Source organism: Idiotropiscis lumnitzeri, chromosome 6, assembly GCF_059441095.1.
Source record: "Idiotropiscis lumnitzeri isolate Australia: NSW breed Sydney's pygmy pipehorse chromosome 6, RoL_Ilum_1.0, whole genome shotgun sequence".
Classification (NCBI taxonomy): domain Eukaryota; kingdom Metazoa; phylum Chordata; class Actinopteri; order Syngnathiformes; family Syngnathidae; genus Idiotropiscis; species Idiotropiscis lumnitzeri.
Window position 1 is genome coordinate 11,649,917 of NC_142396.1, and position 26,017 is coordinate 11,675,933.

A 26,017-nucleotide genomic window follows, 5' to 3' on the forward strand; every position below is an offset into this window, starting at 1 on the left:
ATATCCAAGCAGAGAGTCGAACAGACAGTGCTTGACAAATTTAGAAGACTACCTGTCATTGAGATGAGAGCAGCAAGCATCATGAAGAGCTTCAATGTGGACTCTTTCCATTTTAGCGGGCTTTTGATGCTTCACGTTTTTGAACAGGGTTAAACCTTTCTTCCTACCTTCTCACCTACCTACAATACCTGTTAATGATTGTAACTAACTACCCAATATAAGCAGTTTTACAGGGTGGCAAGGGGTGGCAGCTGCCACCTCCTCCCAAAGTTTTTCCAATCCACTTGCCACACCAATGAATCTATAAATATTAGATGAAATATTTCATTGTAAATGTTCCTTATATTAGCTCCATAGTGTTTATAAATGGTTTAATAACCAGTTTCGAATTTACTCCCATACCACTCTGTCACCCCCGGTAAGGATTCCTAGAACAGCCTCTGCTACCTAGCACAACTTTTCTAGCTCGCTAACTAATCCTTAATCACGTATTTTACAATTGGCCAATCACTATCACTGTGGAGTGGTGAAAATGTCAAAGTGACAGTCTTCATCGGTCTGTGCGTGTCCAAGAGTATTGAAATAAGCCAGTTGTGGACGAGAGTAGTGGTTAGCCTGGCTAGCTTCGGCTTTTACGATTGCCGTTGGTCTTTTAGGCTGCAGTGCATCCAAAAGACTGCCAATGAGGATTGAGGGTGGCAGCACAAAGTATAGTGACGTTCTATGTTTGTTTCGAAACATGTTCAACAAAGCACAGACAACAACTGTGGGCCCATGTACCTACCCACCCACTTACATACCTGTTAAGCACCATCATCGTCAGACTGCAATCTGTGCATCCTCTATTATAGTTGTTACGTTTCTGAACTTCTCCTCCAGGCGTCTGTGAAGTTGTTCTAAGTCACTCAGTTGCTTGAATTGATTAAGAGAATAAAAGAGAATTTGAAATTTGAGTGCTGCAGACTTGAAGGACTTCTCATCACTCATTGATAATTACAACCACTCCACATTACAAGACACAGTTTAACAAACATGCGCTTCAAGATGTGAGACACTTCAGTACTCCAATGTAGGCTTCTTATTTGGTTTGATGGATATCAGCGCACACTTAAAAACACGATAATAAAGAGCGTTAAGGCCAATGTTCCCTCTAATTTTCCATGTTTTTGAGCATTCAAACTCCCTGAGCATTCCTTGGACCACAGTGTGCAACAAACCAGTACTACACATTTTATATGATGTAGATGTTACAAACACATTCAAGCTATCTACATATGAAATTGAAACAGATCATTGAATAGACATTTGTAATAAAATCAGCCCTAATTAAAAAAAAAAAGAATAACAACCATCACTTTAAGCACAATTTATTATGTCTGACTAATATCTGTTTCAATATTGTCGCACAGTATCCAATCATAAATAACTAAAATCATTCCATCTAATAAAACACTAAACAAAATTAAGTCACCTGATCTCCAAAACACACAAAACAGCCTCATTTAAGGGGCTCGTAAACTACGCCCATATTTGGAATTCCTGATTAGAGCTGTCTGTGTGTCATCTGCAGCGGCACGTCGGTAGGAAAGGAAGGACAGTGGGAATAGTGTGTTGTCCTGCATGTTGATTTAACTTAACTGGAAATGAAAGAATGCGTGTTGAAATGTAATGTGTGTGCATGTTGCGCATCAGCGTCGCCATGTGCGCCGAGAGGGTGAGAGAAGCGTACAATTGCTCACGCACAGCTTAGCGGGAACATTAGTTAATACTGTGAGGTAATACAGTGTAAAGTAGCTCATAATCAGTAAGGCTTGAACCTCACTTCCAATAAAATATTTTATGTAACCTAAAAGCTTAACCCCTCAATTTTCTCAAGAGGTCAACAGGTCACAGAAGAAGGCTTTGTACAACAGCTCATTACGACTATTTTAAAAGCTTCTTGGCAGGTCAATAGGTCTGCTTTACAGACAAAATATCCGTCTACCTTCAATAGGTCATGTCAGTCGTCTGTGTACCCGAGTGGGAGTTCGTAAAGCACTGCCATGGGGAGCGTAGGGCCTTCAACTGTTCGATTGTTGGGAAGAATTTTTGGTGTGAGAGGGGTGGTGGTAGGGAGAAGAGCTGGGGTGAGAGAGAGGTGGGGGGGTTGGGGGGGAGAGAGAGAGAGAGAGAGAATACAATACAACTTTATTTATATAGCGCAAACAAACAAAAAACTGGACAGTTGTGACTTCCAAGAAGGCATTTCACCCCTCACCTGTACAGGGTACGTCAATTAATGCAATAGGCTAATTAGGATAGCACTAGCAGTGTCGGTGAGCTACCCAAATATTTATCACCCAAGATAGAGAGAGGTATGCCCCCAAAACCATGAACGGTATAACTCTTTTGGGATGTTAAATGACATTTGTGAGAACATGTGCGCAGGTGTGTGAGTGACCATGTGTGCATGCGAGCACTCCATGTGAAACCCGATCAAGACTAGCGATGATCGCAGCAGCAATGTGGAGATGAACCAAGTGTGTCAACACCGTATGCTCGCTGAAATTCACTGACAGCACAGGCCGGCTTGGAACTCATCATATTGACTCAATGTAGTGTGTGTGTTTGCATACAACAAACGTATACTTCCGAGCGTGCCGGCGTATAGTGGCACATTTTCATACTTGGAGGGACAGAAGTAGTGAAGCCCAAGAAGTAATCATGCGGACGGAAGGTAAACCATCCAGTAAGATGCCGGCATCCTGTCAGCTTTTATTTATTAGCATTGGTCTTGTCATTGCAAGTGTGTGTCTGGACGGATATCAGTGTACATGCTCTCGTGTGTGTGTCTGTGCACATCGTCAGAGGATATGTTAGGTCTGCGGATGTTCAGATTTTGAGTTAAGAGTATGGAATATTCAGCAAGGCAGCAAAGTTAGAGATCTCACCACTAGTTCAGTAGTGCACTCCTGAATGTTCAAAATATGCAGTCCCTAAACCAGCTTAACTAAGCATTATGATTTTTGGTATCATGAGTAGACACACAAGTCTCAAGATTCCATACCTGAAACGATACAGGCAGTCAGACATTTTGGTCTGACGCTGCAATGGTAGAGCCATTCAAAGACAAATTTGTCAAAATTGTCACACAGAGATGGGATGACACCCGTTCTGTCGCCCTCTGTTGGTCATTTTTATTTTGAATGTTTCTTGGACGAGGTGAGATGGCGAAGACAAATTCCTTGTGTGCTTTTACATACTTTGCCTATAAAGATGATTCTGAAGACAAACAGCAGTCCAGCTGTGATCGATTCAATGACCTGAATGAATGTGAATATTCACAAGCAGCATTTTAGGGGCCACATATATTAAATATAAATATTCAAGTTTAAAGTTCTCTTATTGTTTGGACAACATTTCTCTTAGCTGTCACCTTCAATTGCTCCAAAGAATTAACTATTATACCCACTGTACTTTCTCCCAAGCAACTAAGACGAACACGCGCACAACATGCGCTGGAATGGGAATGACCTTGCCTCTCTGCACGCCGCCCCGCCTCGCTGCACTTCAAATGTATTTCGTGTGGAAAAACCTTTAAATAGACCGGGCCTTTGACTCGAGAACACCCACTACCAGATAACTTAAAACAGCACTGTCTGCTACACATCTGGTGTGCTATCTAAAGGACAACATGATGTCACGTGTGGGAAAAGGTGCACATCCATATCCTATTGAGGCCATCTCATTTGGCCAAAGAAATGCTGATAAATATATATATATGAGTAATAGGATATAAATTCAAATAAAATGTTTCCTTTCATTCAAGGAAATTTGTATATAATGCTCTTTGGACTCCTACTGTTGGGTTATCAACCACAGTGGTTTGGTTTCCAACTGTCAAGTGATGGATGTGCCCGTGAAGTCATGTGTTACAGCAGGTGCGGCATTGCTATGTCAGATCATGTGTTGTGCATGTGTGTTTGCATGAGATGGCAACATACTTTGTGTCACACCAATGTCAGTCACGGAGTTTACGTAACCCCCCCTCAACATTTACCACCCGACTTTGTTTAATGCCACGTGAGTTTGGACGGGTAGCAGCCAAAACGGCCAAGATTCGAACCTTTGGTCAATTGGCTCGACCAACTGAGCCACAGCCCAACATGCTGTTGTTGCACGGCCGGTAGCTGGTGACCCCACTAAGACCCCAGCTGGTCACCAGCTATCACCAGCTCCTGGCAGGGCCCCAGCAACATGCCGGCCCTGCTGGGCAGCTGTGGCTCAGTTCATAGAGCAGGTTGCCTAGTGACCAAAGGTTCGGCTGTTCGAGTCTTTCTTCCTTTGTTTTGCTTTTGCTGCTAGTCTTGCTGGTGATGCCAGCATGAAAACACAATAAAACAATGCTGGTATATTCTGTTTTTGTTTTTTAGCAGTCTGCCATTTTGGTTTGACGCTACCATTTTAAGGTCAATTTCACTCTTTCCAGTGTTCTTCAAAGCTGAATTTGTCCTCTTGTTATTTTGGGCTCACGTATGCTAGACAAATGTCTGATTCCAAGTTTGATGACTTTTCACCAATGTATATCATGAGTTGAACCACAAAAAAGGTTTCTAGAGGCCATTGGCCAAAATGGAGACTGACAGCTGTTTTGGTTTGAAGCAGCCATAATAGGCTCAGTTGGATCTTTTCTAAGGGGCCACAAACATTGGTCAATGCCGTAGCGCAAGCCTTTGTACCATTTGAGCATAACCTGTAGCATGATTAAGAATAGTACCATCCAATTTAAAGAATGAAAATATCACTGAATAAAAAATAGATAGCTCTCAGAGTATTTGCTACTTTCTTGTCTTCCAGTCATTCACCTAATACAAGTTCACTTTAACTCCGAATCCAACCTACAGTGGTATCTTAACTTTCGAGTTTTCCAAATTAATTTTTTAGAAACTGTCATGCCATCAATTTTGTACTGATATCTAATCTGACAGTTTTTTTTAACACCCTTCGTTTTTGGTATTGTCCTTACGCACCAATCCTAAAGCACATAGCTCATTTAGCACCGGCTAACGCTTCAAGCTAGTGCTAAGAGTGAGAAGTAAGACTTGAAAGTCAATAAATGGCCTTTGTCCATCCTCATAGAAGTTGTGACTTTGTAATGATGTCATGCCAGCGACTCATTGATTGCTTTGATATGTTTCACAGCTATTCTATGTATGACTTCCTTTGATGTATTAACTCGCGGTAATAGTGGTCGGCCATGTTGTTTATCTCTCTTTGAATACCGTGGAGGCCCATTCCTGCTCCAGCCAGTATTTTGTGCTGAGTCCACACAGGCTATATACTGGCGCGGACAGTGGGGTGAGTGGGTGTGGGTGGGCCTTTTGTCGTTCCAGTTGTGTTCCGTCTGACTTGTCGTCGTGTTGAGGCTACGAACGAACTTTGCTAACCTCTTCCTCTGTCTTATTTTCATTTGGTTTCAGTCATAACCAGAGGAGCACTACTTTCCGTCATCCCGTGACCGGGCAGGTTTCTCCAGAGAGCATCGATTTTATCCTTCAAGAACAGTGAGTGGTGCTTTATTAATTCTTTTAATGCTGAGTCTGACTGATCTTTAAGTACATTTAGCAGAATATGTCTAGATATTCTCTGCAGTGCAAGACCAAGTTTTTTTTTTTTTTTTTCTTTCATCTCTGCACATGTAATTTTTTTCTAAATAAAGAGGCCCAGGAGGAAAGCTTGGTCAGTTAAGAACGAGCAGTTCTGCTACTGCAGTGCTGTCATTACTTGTAATCAGGAAGAAGTGAAAAACTCTTTTTTTCGCTCTCCTGTCTCCATGTTGGTTCTAAATGGTGTCCCGAGTGACGTTTGGGGGTTTCATTATTTGAAAAGACACCTTAAGGCTGTTGTTGAATGTATATTTTTGTCAGTTTGGTCTCTGAGAGGAGCGCAGTGTCGCTATCAGTGAACGATTTCTGCTGCCACATAATTGAATACATTTTTTTCAAATGTTTGAGCGTTTGAAATGGAATGTCAATCATAGCTAAGATAGAAAAAATATATCCCTGGTTATTACAATTACAAAGCTTAATATTACACGACATACATTTAATTTTTTGTTAAATTTAGATAAAATTTCAGGGCTACATATTAAAAATACATTTAAATTTCAGGAAATATATTCACATTTTTAATATTTAGTCCCAAAGTTTAGATAAATACCATAATTCTTCAGTCATATGACATTGTGCGTTGACATCAAGTGAGATTTAACTAATCACGTGAGCTTTGTTCCACGTGTGAAGTGCGCTTTCAAGAACTATAATCAACACCATGCATTATTATTCACTTTGATCAATTTGAGGCTCAGTGATTCTTTCATCAAATAAACACAACGGAGCAGCCAGAAGTTGTCGCGTCTGCGCCGGTTCCAATGTAAGTGACCATGATGAGGTGCTGTACACATTGTAAAGTCCTCACACTTGAATCAATCCTTGCGATAACTCCGCTGACATCGGCCTTCGTGCACACGTGCACGCACGCTGCCAAGCTTTCAGATGCAGTTTCCACTAAGCAATGACAGTCTGTGAGCTGTCAAAGTTGACATGAAATTAAAAAAAAAAAAAACAAGTCAACTGTAGACTGAGCTTTAAATCTGATTGAATTTAATATGGAGCCATGAAAATCTTATTTAATTTAATTTGATGTACTTTAGTTTTTAAATTAATTGGACTTAAATGTATTTTCAACCCTTAAAATGCATGTGATTGAACTTAATTGCATGTATTAATTAGCCCTAAAAGTTTTAATTCATTCATCTCTTATCAACCTTTTCATCCATTCTCTGCACTGCTTAATTCTGTTCATGCACCATGACTGCATCAACACACCATCATATGTTTCATTTAATATAATAATAATGAAATAATAATATAATTAAATCAACCCAACTTTATTCATAGATCACTTAAAAACAATCATTTCTGCAAACAAAGAATAAAAATTAGTCATAGAATAACAAAAACATTTAAAATAATAAATTAATAAAACATTAAACAACTTAAAACATCAAAACAAAACCAAGTCGTATTTTTTTTTCATGTAATACACTGTCATGAACAACGATTTAACTTATTTTACTGAAAATGTATCTGAAAATGTAATTTAATTCGATCAGTCATGAAAATTAAATTCAATTAGATTTCATTTGTACCCCTGAACATCTCATTTATGTTGATTTAATATTTAAAACTAAAAAGGTCACTTGTATTCATTTAGTTTACACCTGAAACTGAAACGCAATTGAATTTAATTAGCCAGCCAACAAAATGTATTTTATGTAATAGTTATCCCTGAATGGGCAGACATTAAAATATATATTATGATATATATATTATTCGTATATATAATCAAAAGCTGTAGAAAGCGCTCATTCACAGGTGATAAGCGTGCACACACCTACACACACCTACGCACTCACACACACATCAGAAAATGACACTGCATTCACCATCACATCACGATCACAGCGGCTTGGACGGGCCTGCTCGACGCCCACGCCGCCACCACTAATAAGACCGATCCATCAGCAGCCAGAACGAGGGAACAATCTAACCTGCTGGCTCGTCACACATGGGCACATACACACCCCGGCCTGCGCGCACACACACTCTTGCTCAAGAGGAGAGAGACGTGTTTAATGAGGAACAAGAGGGGGAGGAGAGCAACCACGCGAGAGGCAGAGATGGAAGCGACACAAAAAGACAGAACTCTGTTGCTTTTGAATGAGATTCATGGGACCAAGACCGTTTTTGACAGTGGATCATTTCTAGTCGTCGTGCTGATGTTATTTGTTAGCCCGACAATGGTGTTTTGCATTAGTTGTTAACAATAAGATTAGCAGATGTTTCCCTAATGGCTTTGTGGCACACTCATGACTTGTGTTCAGGCAACAGGGTGCGGAGCATGTGGGGTCAGTTCCCAATCAGTGACGGTGCGAGTGTGATTGGCTCTTCGTCTCTTTATGCGCCCTGCATCATAACAAACAAAATATAGTTCTCGCAAGTCAAAGCAAAAACTTGGCCGAACAGGTACTTTTATCTTGAAAAACTCCTAAATTGGGTCACTTGTATCTTAAGGCACCATGGTATTTTTATCATGCATAGTGTCGTTCACCACGAATAACTGATGAGGGGAGCCATCACATTGATTCAAGGATGTACGTGTCTCAACGAACAGCCAAAGGACTGTTTTCACTTGGATTTCTTTTTATTTTTTTAGTCCTGTCAGTTTTCTATTGGGTGTGATGACTGTTATCATTTATGGACAAAATATGAGAGGACCGATTGCGAAAATCTGAACACATACATTGTGCATGTACTTTGTGCATGACGTGATCATGATCATTTCCTGTTACGTATACTTCTTAAAAAAAAAATAACAAAAAAATGCTCGAGTTATTATCTTTAGATCAGATTTTTTGCTACACCTCCAGTATTGGCCCTCATTCGACCCTATTAAGTGTGCTGTGGGTGTATGCCTGCTTTCAAATGGGCACAAAAGCGCAGACAGGAAATGGAACAATTCCAACAAAGGAAATGAGCATCATGAGCAGCGTGAATGGCACTAACAAACAAAAGAAAAAAGTAGACACACTGCAGTACGGCTTGTTGCAGACCGTTGAGTTATACACACATTTATATAATCAACATATCCTTGAGAAAGATAGCTTTGTAAGCGTGGAGAAGCGTTTAAATTCCCAAGCAGCTCTAATTTAGTTTGTCTCGGAGCGGATGTTTTTTGGTTAATGGCGTCCCACCTGCATCGCGCCTCCCTCTCAGGCCACTTCAAAGTTCTTCACTCTTGCCTCATTTCCTTCCCGCAGACATTCAAATTCTTGGGTGAATTTTCTATCTCTGATGTTTTAATGATGCCAGTCTGGAGAAGTGTGCGTGTGCGTGTGTGTGTGTGTGGTTATCACTCAGAGTCCAAAGCCGTCTTCTAAAAATCAAAACAACTGAATCAATGTATAAGTTGGAATGATATGATGTAAAGACTATGAAATCTGCGATTGAACAATGTTTGAAACAAGCCTTTTTAAAGCAAACACGAAGGCAAGTATTGGCACATGAATGGCTGGATTAGAGGCTCTAAAACATGAAATATGGTCTACATATGCTACGTTAAAGTCATTTCCATTATTAAATAAGCAACAAAACTACAGACAATGACCCATGGAGTAATAAGGAGGTTACCCTATTTGAAATTGATGGCAAGCGTCTGCCCACCCCGACTAAACGCCATGTAACGTTAATATTGAGTTTGGTTGTTGACTTTGTCACGGCCACATGTTGATGCATGTGAAAACTCTTAGAAAATTACTTTGAGAAACAAAAACAAGACTCTCCCTCCACACTCTTTTCCAAATAGTCAAGACAATTACATTGTATATTAAAACACCAAAATGTTGAACCTAATTGTATGATTTCATCCAAAGTCAGCTAGGTTGGTGCTCCACACTACACTACATACAAACAGCATATAACAATATTGTTTAGGGTATTTTTTTATCAGCTCTGTGGGAACAATGATGATTATTGGAGTTCAGTTGGCAACCTTCTTTGCCTTTTTTTCTTCCTCTTCTTCTTCCTCTGTTACCCAGTAGACCTCAACGCACTGTAGGCACCTATCTCAAAAATCTGGGCTTGTCTATGTACTGTAAAAAAAAAAAATATATATATATATATATATAAACAAATTCTGCTCAAGAATCCGCGATACATTAGCAGTCTACTGTATCTGTATGTTTGTTTGCAGGTTGCCGGGTTCTCGCGTCATGTCCCAACCTGGTGTGGAGCAGCTCTCTAGCACCACTGTCAGCGAGGTCTCCACCGTCACCACATCCTCCGCCGTGGACGCTGTTTCCAATTCAAAGGTCAGTGCGAGGAACGTTATGAGTTTCTGAACAGAATGTTGTTCAAAAGTAAAGTTAGTTCATTAACGTGGACAAGACTGGTGAGATACAACAAGGGAATATGCTGGGTCAACGCAGCCAATCAGCTCACGGGATGAATCCACTCGCACTCTCATTGGTCGATGTTGCGTCGAGAACAAACCAAGCACGTGCCTTGTATGAGTGACTGTGGGTATGTACAAAATATTTTAGTCAACTCATATCTTTGACTCGATGCGTTTTTCCGCGATATGGCTGCGGAACCTTTATTTAATTTTATTTTTTTTGATGAATATTTCGGAAAAACCTGTGACGTGAAGTGGCGTGAGAACATGGTAGCTCTCTTTTTACTCGTTTTCTCTTGTTGCAGACTTTTTCCTCTTTGCAACTTGTTTGATGTCTTATCGGTTTGAAAGATGACTCATGCTTCCTTTTTTTTTGCTCTGACATTTCTTTTTGGTGTTTTTTTTTTCCTTTCTCCCCCCCATCCGTGTCTTCACCACTTGTCTGTTATTTTATTTTTTGACCATACTTCCTTTTTGCTCCTTATTTGTTCTCTTCACTATTCACGTTCCCCTTCTGCACGTTTGTGTTCCCCATCTGTTTTTTTTTTGTCAAATAATTGTTTACCTTAGCTACTTTTTTCTTATTGCCATTCGTCACCACCTTCATGCATCCTGCTTTTTCATTTTTATGCCTTCTCTACACCACTTGAATTCTTTTTTGTTGCTCATTTTGTGAATACATATTTTTCCATGTTCTGTTAATCCATTCCATTGTTTTCTTTACACACCCACAGACTTTTTCTCACTATCGTGTGCATGTACTTTTTTGGCATGCCATTTTTTGACAGTTTTTTTTTGTTTTTTTTAGTCTTGCCCACGTAGTTCGTTTTTTTAAATGTTTTTTTAATATCTGGGGTAATTTATTGCTCCATTACTTTTTTTTGTGTCCTAGTCAATTTCTTTTCTCTTGTTCTTGCCAGTCCTAACAATAGTTAATTTTTATTTCAAAATGTGTCTTGGTTATTCGCATGAATTAATCAAATGAAAAACATGGCGATAACTGAGCATACCTTTTTATGCTGTCTGACCACATACACTCCCTCTGCATAATTATTGGAACCCTTGGTTATGCAGTTTGTTCAAAACCTTAACATAAATTAAATTTTTATTGCAGAAGCATACTGTCATGCTGAAAAGACACAGAATCAGCTCCTCGCATGACCATCTAGTTCCCCAGAACTCAACTCCATTTAAAACCTGTGGCGTGAGCTAAAAGGGCAGGGAACCTGGTCGCTTTTTCTGTATTCTCCCAAGAGGATTAGGTGCTGTTTTGTTGGCAAGAGGGGGTTGTATAAAGTTTTAACATCAAGGATTCTAATAATTGTTGCACACACTATTCGTGTGACAATATGTGGTCCCAGATTAGATACGTATCAGATACGGATCTGATTTTTTTGCAATGTGACCTCAGTCTGAACGGCCAGGTCGTACATATCCGACCTAAACGTCATCCAATACCCAATATGCACTCCGCACGGGTGGGAGACAGCGCTTTGGGGGGAGAATCTGCAGTTGTTTTGAGTGACAGTATTGACATTCTATTTTACTTTAATGTAATCCCACTTGAAGCATAAAATGGACAATGTCGTGATGTCATCTTTCGCAGACGTCTCCAGAGTTTGAAAAGCCTCGCTTTATTTCCCCACAAATATAAATACCACCTCTCGCATCGCTCCCCTGTAGATATGATAAAATGATGAGTCCCACATTTACATCAGTAAACACTACGTTGTGAGTGACGTCATCTCTTCTTCTGCACAAGCGGGTCACTTTGGGGTCGCATTCTGTTGACACATACAACAGACTGAGGTTACATTTATTATGTAATGTGAACGCTTACACACACATACACACGAAAAAGATTTCGCCAAAATTCCAAACTGAGCATTAAGACTTGCAGTGTGAACCTCGCCGTAGTCTCATACTTCTGGAGATCTGGGGGATCTCAAATTGACATTTTCTACCCATGCTTGTTTGAATTTTCCCCAGGGACTTTGTCCAAAATTGAAGACTCCAAATAGACTAAAATTTTTATCAGTCGGTGTGAATATTGAGGAGAAACATGCACATGCTCGCATCGACTTGGGCGTGACTTCCTGTCCGATCCAACAGGTGCATCAGCGCTAAGATTGAACATGTGCCACGGGACTGCGGTGGCTCAATGACGGGGAATTCATCAAGACTCCCGCCCGCCATTGTAACCATCCCCTCTGTTTGCCCCTTCTGTCGCTTCACCCCCAGGTGCTCTGGCTCATCACCCCTGCCATAGAACATCGGGGGAAATTTAGCTGTCTCATTGTGACAAGAGTTTCAGAAGAAAGATGACCCCCCGTCCCCCCTTTGTGTGGCGCACTGCCATGGCAGAAATGAATCACATTCATTCCACATCTGACAAAAACATCAGAGCCAGCTAGCCGACCGGCGTTGTCGCACATTCCACCTCGAGTGATGTGTTGCAATTCTCTCCCCTTGAGCTCTCATTTTCTTCGCTGCTCCGTTCTTATTTCGTGATGTTCATGAGCAGTCAGCGCCCGCCTCGATGGGAAAGCATCAAAGCTAGAACCATTTAGGAATTCCTGCTGCGCCCCACTTAGTCTCTGCTATTGTTTTTCTGTGTGTAGCTCTAAAAAAAAATCTCATGCACTTTGAAGGCATCCCGGGAGATGATTAGACTTTATTTTGTCAAGCAATTTAGTTGACACTTTGAGTTCTTGTATTGGTTGTGAGGAAGTCACTGAAAATAATCCACTTGGCTGAATTTGCAATTTTAAGAGCTGATTGTGCAATTTTAAGATGTATTTTGTGTTTTTTATGAACAAAATGGCCACTCAATCAATGAATTAGTCATTTTACTTTTCACACAAAAAATAAAACTAAAAACAGGAAAATGAAAGATGCCGACCTTACTAACAGATACAGTTGAACTGCCTTGTTTAAAACAGGTTCATTCGCCCATTTTAGTGGCAAAAAATATTTCAACAATTGAGCGAGGCCATATTTGTTGCTCAATTGGGCGCATTCCTTCGTAGGAGTATGTCACAGCACTAGGATTTGCCCATAATAGCTACATTGATGGGTCCGGCATTGTTTCCAATAATGATCGGGTTGTGCAAACGTATTTCATGATCTCATGCAGCTATTGGCATTGGTGTGTGGTCATTTATAGCACTTTTCATTGTGTACAAGTACGAATGTGAAAGAGTCAGTGTGTAAACAAGCAGGTGAAATCAGGCGAGCCTTGGCCACGCCCACCAAAATCCGCTCATTTAAGGCGAGGCTAACAGTCAATCTTTCTAGTGGATCATGTTATCCTACAAAAAGGCAGAAATTTGCGAAAAGTGTTTTGATACTGTATGAGGGTGTCCAGAAGCTCATTTCAGGGTCGCTTTAATTCAAAATGGTCCGCTTCCTGTTCAGAATAATGCATTGGTGCTTGAATCTTTTTCTCCGGTCCTGTAATGTTAGATATTCCAAACAGTTTTGTGTAAATCTGTGTAACAGCTAAACCCTTCCAAAAAAATCCAGCGGGCTTGGGGTTCAAGGCCCCTGATAAAAATGAAATTTTCACACATGACAAAAATCGGTGCATTTCCCCCCCCCCCAAAAAATCAGATTTGAATCAAGCCTGAGTGTGTTCCACTTTTCTTTTCAGCATTGAAAAGCATGAACTTGCTATTTGATATAAATGAGTAAATAGATGTAAATAAGCTGTTTTTCTTACATTCCACCCACCAAAAACATTGCACATCTTTTTTTTTTCTTTAATGTCAGGCTAGACTAAGACTTCAAAGTTTGGTGTGGGCTGTTGCTACATGGATGCATAAAACGGACTTGAAAAGCACACCTGAGCCGGCCCATGCTCCCTAATCGAAGCAGATGAAGGGTTATTTTTATTTTTTTTTTATATTTTGCATGAGCAGCTCAGGGCAAGTTTACCAGTGAGGACTCATGTTTCAAGAGGTTCCTGCAAATGCAGAATATTAAGAACATTGGTCCTTGAACTAATTGGAGAGTGCATCATTTTTGCATAGAGTGCTGAAAATGATAAATAGCTGCCTCTATTATTTTTTATTGTATGTTTTTGTTTTAGACTCAAAGAAAAAGCTCACCACTTGGAGATATTTGCTTTTTATTGGACACTGGCAGTATGTACTTTGTGATCCATCCATCGATTTTCTTAAGCCATTTGCAAGCCACACAAGACTTTTCATTTATGATGTTGCCAGCGATTCTGACATCAATGCTTATTTTTAGAGAACAGTAAATTTACGTTATACTAGCTGTCCACTTTACTACCCCTACGAGTATTAGTAATTTATTTTTTAAATGAATTAGTTATTAATGGCACATAATGTGCTGTAGTTCTCAATTCTTGGGGTAGTTTACTTTTGGGGACTGTTTAAAATGTGTGTGTGTGTGGGGGGGTGCAAACTATGCTATATTAGATGAATTAAGATTTGATTGAAGTGACCACTGCCGACCCGTGCTCAGTCTAAGAACACATTCCCTGACCTGTAAGTATGTGATTGTGTCACAGCACATTTATTCCCAGCTAAAAAGCTAAAAACGGGCCGGCTGGACTGCTTTTGTGTGTGTGTGCGGGCGCGTGTATGTGCGTGTTCATACAGTGCCCGAAGCTTGCTTTCTGCTTAGATACCAGACAAGAAGATTGTATAATGAGATTTGTTGTATGTGTGGACAGTGAACAAGGCTGGTTCTTCCTGGCATGCACACACGCATGTGCACACGTGGACAGAGGCAATGATAAAACTGATTGTGGTTGATTTACACGCATGTAATGGAGGATGACCTGACTGATGAATTCTATCTTTGGTTGCGGAAATACAAAAATGAGCTAACCACTGGAATCTGGAAATGTAAAAAGAAAAAAATGGTCTCGACTTAAACGGCATAAGCGATTTGCGGCACAGATCTGCCTTGCATCTTAATATTGAAGCGTAGAAGAGATAAAACAGTAAAGTGACAATCTGTACTCACTTCACATTGCTTTCTGCATTTATTCTCTTCCTTTCAAAAAAAGCCTAAGAAATAGCTTATCGCATGCCGAGTTGATCCTCTGACCCTCGCTTAATGATGGTCTGATTTTGTGCACCTTAAGACTCATGCGACCTTGCACTCATTCTTACTTGTGCTTTACTTCGATGCTTTCTACACACTGTCATAGTGTGGCCTGCAGGTGACATTAAAGCTCTTCTAACCTCCCACTCGGTGATAGTCTATTGAGTTATTTGGTCACCGGTGGTCGAACGCTTGTGGGGGTCTGCGCTTATGTAACAAGAACAAGGAAGGCTTCCTGAAAAAGATCACCGTGGTGCGTGGGCGAAGGTCCACGCTGGAAGATAAAGTACTGTTGGGACTACAGTCTGTTGCCAAATATGTTCGTTTGTGCATCTCATTAGTACCACGAAGATTCCAATAAGAAAGACACTCATGTTACCTCCCAATTTTTCATCCTTGAATGGTTGATGTCATTTCTTGTTGATTGTTGATTTTTCATTTTTTGTTTCATTTTGTTCACGACAGCTTTAAATCGGGACTTGAGTGAAAATTCAGTCTGTCATATGTCATGCACATTGTGGTTGACCTTATACGTGTTCTTTTAGACAATTTAAGCTCATTACTGGCACAAACTTATCTGGCATACAGAAGACAGAATAGATTGTTATATCCATCCAACCAGTATCTAAGCCACTTATCCTCACAAGGGTCGCGGGGGTGCTGGATCCTCTCCCAGCTGTCTTCGGGCAGTAGGCGGAGTACACCCTGGATTAGTTGCCAGCCAATCGCAGGACACACAAAGACAAACACACACTCAAAAACACACGTAGGGGCAATTTAGAGTGTCCAATCAACTTACCAAGCTTGTCTTTGGAATGTGGGAGGCAACCAGAGTACCCGGAGAAAACCCACGCAGACACTAAAATGCCTGTGGTCAAATTGAACCAATAGAACATTTATGCATGCAACACTGATGAGCACCGGGTAGGACAGACTGAAATATTTTATTGTGGATTTACTTTTGTCTTCTCCTTATCCAGTTGCCACTATCAAATTAGGTAAACCTATCATTCATTTCGGGATGTAAAACATTGAATGGTTGCAAATTGACCCTAAAGATAAGAGGTTGGTTAAAGTGATATATTCAATGACGTTGATCATTTTCTTTCAGGGTTCTCGCTCCAACGGCAGCAGGGTACACAGTTTTGGCAAGCGAGAACAGGCTATCAAGAGGAACCCCAATGTGCCTGTTGTGGTCCGAGGATGGCTATACAAACAGGTGTGGACATGCACACCCATATGGACAGTAGACATACGGCACTCTACTAAACCCTACGTACAAACATTCCCATGTATACAAAATACTTGGTAAGCTTCTGTTAAGTCTAGATTTACAATGATGGGTGTGATTTAGCTTACTTAGAACACATTTAATTCCCTTTATGTATTATTTATGCCTATTTATTTATTTACAGCATATACATATACATACTGGTATTTTTGGACAAGGCCTGACTTTGAGTCTGAAGATATGTGATCCACGTATATTTTCTATTTACACTGCAACAACGCATATACCAATTGCGCACTTGAGAGCGATAAATAAACTTGAACCGTGCGGTGTGATTCCGACCCAAGAAAGGGAAGAGGAGTCGATTGTATCCGCACACAAGATTATGACAAGCAGCATGTGCTAGTTCAAGTTGTTTTTACTCCCTTGGGCTGTGTTCACAACTATATCCTTAGATGGGGCTCAAAAGTTCACCGTCAGTGCCGCTGATTCATTGAACAAGAACAAGTGATTTGTCTCACCTGCTCGTTGTCCCTGCTTGACTTGTGCTTCTGCTTTCCTCCCATGTCCCTTTGCAGGACAGCTCCGGGATGCGTCTTTGGAAGAGGAAGTGGTTTGTCTTATCTGAATTCTGCCTCTTCTACTACAAAGGTAAAAATTCCATTCACGCTTACGTTGTTGTATTTAACCATTAACTTGGATGACAACAACATTGTGGATCAACTTATCGTATTAGTACTTCCTAACATATCATATCTGAATTTATTTGGAGTTTTCATTACTTACTGTATGGAGAGGGGTGGTTCTCAGAAATATGGTCCAGCGAAATGTTCAAATGGCGACCCACTTCGAGAGTCAATATTTTTTTCCCTTAATAATTATTCACTAGATTTTACTGCTTATAATATTACAAACACATTGCAGAGATCAAATGAACAACCTTTCTGAGATTTTTGCTGTCGTTTGTATGTGAATGCATTTTAAGTAGCGAAAAATAGCTTGTCCAACCACTTCCGGTTGTGACATGGCAGCAAGTTAGAGCATCAGCTTCAAAAAAACGTCATGATGTGACAATATGTCAGGTTATTTCTAGTTGTCCTGTTGTTGACGTGATCATCTGAAAATGTATAGAAATTATTGATATTTATCAATTTTTAATATTTATTCACAATTCGATTGTAATTTGTTATTTGCTCAGTGTGTATCAAACTAGTATGGCTCTTCACATTATTCCGTAGCCAAGAAGTAGCTCAGTTTCAAAACGGTTGGTGACCTGTGGCAAGCATGTGTTTGTATGACATGTTCCAAGTGGTTGCGAGTTGTAGTAGACTGTCGTCGCCCAAGTCTGTTACCTGTCTTGTCCCTTAGTCCGGATGAAAAAGCAAACAGGCACCTTACTGCTGATTGACTGCTACCCACTGCATAAGGAACTAATCAGATGGTGCTCAATTGAATATCCTTGTGTGAAGGTAGAGATGCTTTTCCACTGTAAAAATAATTACATATCTTTTTTTTGCTCACGTGCCAAGTGCTGGGTGCTCAGGTACCAAGCGCTGCAATACGAAACAATGGAGTGCCATGACATTCGACAATCTCTTGTCTTGGTGTGATTTAAAGTACATATCATTTTGGCCTGGTTTTGAAGTTAATACATTTATCCCCCTCATGTCACACTCAACCATACTTTCTAAAAACCACCCAGGGACTCCCTTTTCTAACATTGTTAGTCTCTGAAATGTGGTTGCTCCGTAATGGTGTGTATGTCCATCTTTTGTTAAGTCTGTCTCTCTGCTTTTCATTTTTTTTTAAACGCAACTTTTCCCCAGACACTTCATGCCATTCATGCCTTTATGGTCCTTGCTTTGTGCACCAGGGACAGAAAAGTATTGGAAGCATAATTAGTTGTCTAAAATGTCACGCTAATATGGAGAATTATGCTTGCATCCGCCTTTATCTGCTCCCCGCGACTTTTGTGTCATTTCATCTTCATCATGTCAATCAAACACTTTCGGACATGCCTCCTCACCTGAAGAAAAGCAAATCAATTCTTCATCTCTTTTCTTCCTTTTCTCTCCTCACTTCAAAGGTGATTTTTTTTCTGCACTCAACATGATGAAAAGCTTCCTCTCCACTCAATCATTTTGCTTAAGAGCCTCAAGAACATTTTAGGCCGTGTTAACTCCAGTTTGGCTCATCTACTTACCATCATGCAAATGCACATGTTTAGCAAGAGTGCAGAAGATAAAAACACCAGCCCTTGTAGCTTGACATTTAGGGAATGTCTCCTCCAAAGGTCCTTGTGTTATTTTTAAACACTTACCTCCCCTTTGAATCCGACCTTATCAGCACCCGGGACATCAGGCGGGCTCAGGTGCTGATGCGTCTTTCCACATTGTTACAACATTTTATGATGTGATAATTGTTCAGTACTCACACACATACCCTCAGTGGAAACAAATACTTAGGCAGTGTTATTTATCAAACTAATTAAGATGGAAACCTACTATACTCACATATTTGGGAGTTGTTGACCTTCACATTGCGGTTAAATTGTTGGCTCAGTTTATTTAAATGCAGTGGAAACTCAAAGGTGCTACAAAGTTATTTCTACGAAATAATTGAAATTGAAATGATATATCCCAGGGTTAAACTGTCCTTTAGTTCTTTCATATTTTTGTATGTGTGTGTGTGTGCGTGTGCTTATGTACGTATGAATTTGTGTGTGTGTTTATGTCTATATATGTGTGTGTATATATATATATATATATATATATATATACATGAATTAATACCTTGCATATTTTTTCCAAAAATTTGAAGTTAGCAGGTGATAAATATTAATTCTTATCGCCGCCTCACCCTTTCTTCCCCCCCGACCAACTCCGACTCACCGTGCACAGACAGCAGAGAGGAGGCGGTCCTTGGCAGCATTCCACTTCCCAGCTATGTCATTTCACCCGTGGGACCCGAGGACCACATCAGCCGCAAGTACGCCTTCAAGGTATGTCGGCCTCTTCTTTCATTTAGCCTTGTTACTTTATGGAGAAACTGATCAATCTTCTTCTTTCTATACTAATTAACAGTTAAGTTTGAGGGACTTTCTTATGAAATAACTATCAGCTATTGCAGTAAAAGTTGACGTCAACTGCAGCATGCATGGTGGGAGCACATTTCATTTGTGATGTCATTCTTTGATTGTTCTGTGGCCTGTAATTTTGATGCAATGTTCTTTTAAAAATGTTTTTGCTAGAAATATCACTCAACCTTCCGTTAAAAAAATTATAGCGCGATTTTAATAATAGCATATTAAAAAGCAACTGCAGCTGAACCAAAGAGTTGTACATAAATAAAATTGGACATAAAACAATTATAAACAGTTGAAACACTAAGAACTTTAAAAAAAACATAAAACACTCAAATAAGGACATGGAACCTTTTTTGATTTTAATGCGCTTTTTAGGTGTTAATTGAACAATGGGAAAACAGTGACACACATTAACACAATGGGCACACTCATGTCGGAGCTGCGGTTACCACAACTCACGCCCAGACACTCGAACGTAGACTTGCCCTCGTCACATGGTACTCCACCAGGGCCCGCCTCTTAAAGACACATGCATGTACACAGAAAGTGCAATATGTAGAGTATTAAATGCAAATATTTTTTGTGTTCATATATCTTTACAATGTCTTTATTAAAACGTGTCTCTTTATGGAAGTGTCTTGGTTATAAGTATGTTTTAATGAATGTGGATCTCTTTAATGCATACAGTGTACAACTGGTTATGTAAAAATAAATTAAGTAAGTTTTTTTTTTTTTAACCAATTGCTGGTGCGCCTGGAATGCATCCCCCAAATAAAGGTAGGTTCACTTTATCGATCAGGCTTTTCAAGAGATATAAAAATACCACACTGATGAAGTAGAAGCCTCAAAACCTCAAGTATCACAAATGATGCAATTGGCGTAACGTCAGATTACCAGGTTGCCAGTCATCGCTAAAAGGAGATGATAGCTACTGTCTGCCACTGTCAACAGAATGATCAGTTATGTTTATCACTAGTGTTGTTGGGCTAAATGAGCTTCCTCAGCAAAGAGGTCTGCTCCTTAATTTAGTGAATTGTTACAGCAGTAATACCCGCAATAACGCCCTAAAAAAAGAAGCTGTGAACACAAAAAAAAAAAAAAACGTCAATGAAAATTTGAGCGGTAATACTAACCATTTGCGTTTTATCTGATGACTTATTATAATGACTTTATGGATCATCTTGGCTCATGTATTTATATATAGATATGTTTTTACTACTGTTAAGGGGCAAAACCCTCCGGCATGATTTTGGCATTGAGCATCTGCTGTAGTCAAATTTGTTGCGGCTGTCAGAGGATGTTTTAATACGCCTCTCTGGAATGGATTTCCCTTTGGCACAATCCCGTAACTGGACTCAGCGCACGAGGGATTTTATTATTTTAGAGTGTGAGGGAGGGGCTACGTTTGTTTGTAAAACTGACAGATTGTGAGATTTTTATTTCATTATGAATTTGTTTCTTTCAAGAACCCTCCAGTTCCCGCCTTAGGTACAGCAAAAATGTTGATAAACGTTAAACTATTTGTTTTGGAAATAATTCTTTATTATCATGAACTACAAAGAAACATTTTTGAATTAAGATTGTAGCTATGCATTCAGCCCGATTAGTTTTCTTCCAGTGAAACATTTCCAGCATAATACAATCCTGTTCAGTCACCGTTGCTATTATTGTTAAACAGTTCGGGTAAAAATGTAACTTAACTTATAATACATTGTGATGGATGCAGCACACAAATAATAATACAGGACATTTGGTAATGTAAATACACAATTGACCAGATTGAATATCCAAACTAATAAAATAGTTTTTTTTTTTTTAAATGTGATTTTCTACTACTCTCTACGTAACCAATAATTTATTAAAATGAATAACTTAAATGAATAACATAAAATTTAAAATAATTCTTAAACAACTAACAAATGAAATAAATTCTTAAATCAGGTAAATTAAGAAAAACAAAAAAGAACGAATATGGAGCTAATTATTAAAAATTTCAATTTTACCACAATCAAAGGATTTAATCAGACAAATGAATGAATACATATGACTTAATCCATTTTAGTCAAAAAATATATATTACAAGACCCTTAATGTGAATGCTGGGTGATTTGGACAGAGCTGCGGCTTCTGCCATGAATGGATGTAGCATGTAAGTCATATTTTAATATTGTTATGTTTCAATGCGCTATTGCCGGCATGCCGTGGTAGGAGCTGTTTGCGGCCACGCTGATCACGTTTGGGATTCTACGCCTCAGGCTATAAATAAAAACGTGTCTGGCTTATTTTGGGAAGTGGCACTGAGGGGAAAACATGCACACTCGCGACTGGAGGAATCCCAAACAGCCAAGCTCATTTGAAGCCAGGGTGTAATTAATATTTAATGCCGTTATTTGTAATTAAATAGATAATAGAGTGAAGGATAGGCCAACTTCTATTAAAAAGTGATTGTGAGGGATTTATGTTACGCGCACACAAGAAGCAGTGGCGTTGTTGCAAAAACTGTTGAATTCTTTGCATTCTATTTGTCGTCACTATTTCATAATGTGATGATTACCATAAAACACATCCAAAACATGTCAGTTAAGGTACCACTGTACTAGCAACAGGTCTTTAAGTCAGGGCTGATGAGTTGGTGTATGATAAGTGTGACATTTAAACCTCCACCCACCACCTCCTCTTCCCTCTCTTCCCATTGGTTGGCTGCCCGATCGGGACACCCCTCCCACACACTCCTTCGAGTGATTCGCATTGACAGTCCTCACGTAAAATAGGTACTCTCTCTCCCTTTGTCGGATGTGGGAATACACTCCACATGACACGTTGTCACTTGTCTCTGCATGATGGTGATCAACTTGTTGTGTCACACTATTGCTCTGTTTGCTTTTTCTTTGTCTTTGTACTTTTACATTTGTGGGTTTTTGTGGGGCCTCTTGTTCAAGTCACATTGTCCTTCAAGGCTCGAAATAACGTTTGGATTTTTATTTGCGCGGCAATTTTGCCATTCAATGAATCAATTACTTCATTTGAGGAGCTACTATTTCATTTTGAGGAGCATTTTTTTGCAGATTAATCCCAGAGACCTGCGAGCCTATTATACATTGATCTAGAGTCCAGACACTTATTTTCCAGATGCTTATTTTTTTGTATTTATTTCAAAGTTGGATGTGCTCCACTTGAATTAGGCCATTCCAGCTAGACTTCGGTCAAAAGTGAACTGGACCAACGTGTTAAACGATAACATCAGTCTAAGTTATTTTAGCAATTAGCATGCCGTCTTGCCACGTAATCGCTTCCTGAGAGCAATAGTCTCAGCTAGCTTGCTCTTGTGATGTAAGTAGCACCAAGCTTGCTTCGACTCCAGTCTACCCGCGTGTAGGTGTCATTACTCCACTGTAATGTCCTTACATCCATCCCAGTAAAGATATTTGGGACCGTCTCTGGTGTTCAGTTATTGAAAAAAAAAATACCTAAAAAATCTGTAATTCTCAGTTTTACAGTTCAATGTGTTTTGGTGAGGAGCAAAATGCTAATTTTGACTCGCAAACTGTGACGCAAAATTGTTTATTTCGAGCCTTGTCCTTCCTCTGCATGCAGTCAACTAATGCAGTGGTCCCCAACCTTATTTCGACAAGCGACACGTTCATGGTAGTATGTTTTTTTTATTTAATGTGGTTCAGGTGCTGATGTATAAAGTGTAACGAGGCTATTTGCAGGGAGGGGGGATTGTGAAAAAAAACAAAAAAACAAGAATACACATCCTATAAGTGGTTTCCGTGAAAAAGGGGAGTTAGCACTCCAAGCTTGATTAGTTTCAGTCCAAAAAAAAAGACAAATTCCATCTTTCAGGATAAAAAGATACTTATTGGAGAATATCATTGAAGAGTGTTATATTCCTCCTAACACGATTTATGCATCTTTTCAAATAGAGAGCAGTGAGTGTTTGATTCCATTAAAGCTGCAGACTTGAGAGGGAGACACCCAGAAGCTGTTATTATCTCCCTTTGGATACTTTTTTTTTTTTCCATTGTAAAATCATTCCCCAGCGAGCGAGAATGCACTTTTATCCGGAGGAGCTGTGGCGGCGTTCAGACTTATCTTTACGAGCACAATGCTCTCTTAAAATAGTGTGAGCGCATGTGAGACTGACGTATGCGTGGAAAAGGAGGGAAGGAAACGGTGAATGGAAAGTAAAGCGAGGAGTGAAAGGAAGCCAGGCGGGACGGTGATTAGTTACGTTAAGAGCGTGACATCATCTCGTGAGGTGGTAAACAATGATGGAGGACTTTTACCTTTTTACCTTTTTTTTTTTTTTATTAAATGAAGCATTTGTTTTTGTTAGACAGGAAGTGACTATAATCTGTCCACCAGTCAACACCCTACGCTGTGCCTAAACTCCACCTTTTTGAGTAGTAAACCCAACAGAAGCGAGCCAAAAAGTAAGCCCTTCACAACTTTTGACGATGGGGACGTTGAAATCTACTTATGAAAACGTGTTGAGAGTAGGCATTTAACAACTTAAACATTTTTTTTGGTTCAGGGAAAAAAAAGTTAAAATGAAAATTTAAAAAAAAGGTATAAATTAAAAGTTAAAAACCTAAAAAAAAGAGTTTTTTTTTCCCAAATGACTAATTCATATTGGTCAATTTGTCGAAAAACAAAAATTATTTTTAAGCAAATTTAATTGTTACTATTTTTCCCCAATGCGTTCCAGTGGGCGTCAATTATACACTTAAGTTGGGCTATTCGTGGGCGGGGCAGGTCCCAGTCCTCTGCAAAAAGTGGAGGTCAGCTGTACAGTAAAAAAGTTGTTTGAATAGATTGTCCCATCTTTAATTGGATTATTTATCTTTTTTGTTTGGTACTTGGGCTCCACCTTGTGGTTCACAAACGAATTGCTGAATTAAATATGCATTCTGTTACGGTGCTTTAAACACTTTTTTAACCCAGTGTAGTACGCTTGTTAAGTGCAGGTCAGTTGTATTTAACTTTTAAGTACAATTCAACTTTACAACTTTTTTCTAACTATTATTTCGATACAATTTTTATTTACGTGCAATACATTTTAATAGAATAATTATTTAAGTCCTGTTTCTGCTTTCCTGGTGTTAATATTCAAACTGTGCTTAATATTACATTGCAATCGAGCACCAAGTTTTTTTTCCCGCGATGCATAATGGATGTGCCGCATCTTCCCTGTGATTACTTTTCATCTTTCACGCCCACATGGGGGTCCGAGCAGTTAATTTGTGGGCCAGCAAGGTGTGGAGGAGGATCTGGACAGTTTGAAAGTGAGCATGCACGTTGTAGAATAAATTCAGTCTGGCCTAAAGATGAACCCTGGTTGCTCTTTTGTGTGCATCCCTCTCCAGCCTCATCAAGCGCAACTAACTCCAAGGGGAAGAAAATCCTGCATTTTTAGTGAAAGCAGATAAACAAAATCCCTCACAGGCACTCTTCTCCCACAATAGCCACGTCTTTTTTTCTCGCCAATGGACGCGAAAACTAATAGCTCTTACTTTCCTGCGGTTATTACTCTAGCGCTAGGCACCCACGCAGACACTAAAAGCACTCCGCTGAACTCCCTTGGGTGCTTTTCAGAAACACCAATTCAGGGACTTTGAGGGGGAAAAATAGCCTGCAGGAAAAAAAAAATGCATTCATTGATTTTTATGGCCCATGTCTCAATACTTTTGTTCGAGTGAAGTGCTCGTCTTTTATTAATTTTGTCTTCACATTGTTTAAGGGATAATAATACTATATAATAATGAGACTACTAATACTCAACAAAAGATATCCGGCATTTATGCAAGATTGAAGGCGACGCTTTATGGCTCTCATCTGGCTAAATATAGTAAATAATTTTGTATTAATCACACACAGACTATAGAGGGAGTGTTTTTTCCCATTTACTGCTAGTTTTCAAACTTTTTATGGTTTGGATATTTTAGTGCAAGTAACCAGACACTCACACACTCTAACACGCACACACACACACGCATGCACGACACAGATGTGTACAAAAATAAAAAAATATATTTGTGAAGACCATTTGGGGTTTTGTTTTGTTGTGGTCCTTCCCTCTCATTGGTCAAAATCTTTGTCTTTGTTGGTCATGACTGGCTGCCGCTGTTGTCTTTGTCCCCGTTTCTTGGTGTGCTCGATGTACTCACCGCTGCCTCGTCTGTCGGCCGGACGTTGTGACACCTCCGCTGTGCTCTCTGTCTCCCCCCGCAGGCCGGCCACCCAAGTGGACGATCGCATAGTTACAAACGCAGCTCTGTGATTGGCTCTCAGGCAGAGCACACGGGCATGCGGACGTACTACTTCAGCGCTGACACGCAGGAGGACATGAACACCTGGTTGAGGGCCATGAACCAGGCCGCCAACATAAGAGGACCCGTCGACACAGGCGGCAGGTCAGGGACGCCCACTCACCCATGCACGCGTTTTCCATTTTCCTAAAAGATTTTGGTTGAACTCAGATTGTTTGGACTTTTGGGTCTAGTGATATTCCTGTTTGTCCTCTGCGGCTGACCTGACTATAATTTAACCCTCCAAAGTCCCACTCGAGCACAAGCAATGAAGCCTTAAATTGCCTGTTAAACGAGTCCCCCTAAAGTCAGGTCAGA

General features: G+C 39.9%; 1 protein-coding gene across 6 annotated transcripts in view; it reads left to right on the forward strand.

Annotated features, from left to right (window-relative positions):
• LOC148335247 (pleckstrin homology domain-containing family A member 7-like) overlaps nucleotides 1–26,017 on the forward strand; it is an 80,084-nt gene that overhangs the window by 33,169 nt on the left and 20,898 nt on the right. For 3 of the 6 annotated variants that reach the window (XM_088297978.1, XM_088297981.1, XM_088297980.1), the window contains 6 exons: nucleotides 5,460–5,543; nucleotides 9,793–9,910; nucleotides 16,184–16,291; nucleotides 16,882–16,954; nucleotides 19,204–19,304; nucleotides 25,623–25,804. In XM_088297978.1, the coding sequence (XP_088154104.1) occupies nucleotides 5,460–5,543; nucleotides 9,793–9,910; nucleotides 16,184–16,291; nucleotides 16,882–16,954; nucleotides 19,204–19,304; nucleotides 25,623–25,804 (666 nt within the window). Of the gene's footprint in view, nucleotides 1–5,459; nucleotides 5,544–9,792; nucleotides 9,911–16,183; nucleotides 16,292–16,881; nucleotides 16,955–19,203; nucleotides 19,305–21,187; nucleotides 22,160–25,622; nucleotides 25,805–26,017 lie in introns of those variants that run through there. The other 3 variants (XM_088297979.1, XM_088297984.1, XM_088297982.1) reach the window with 2 other exon arrangements.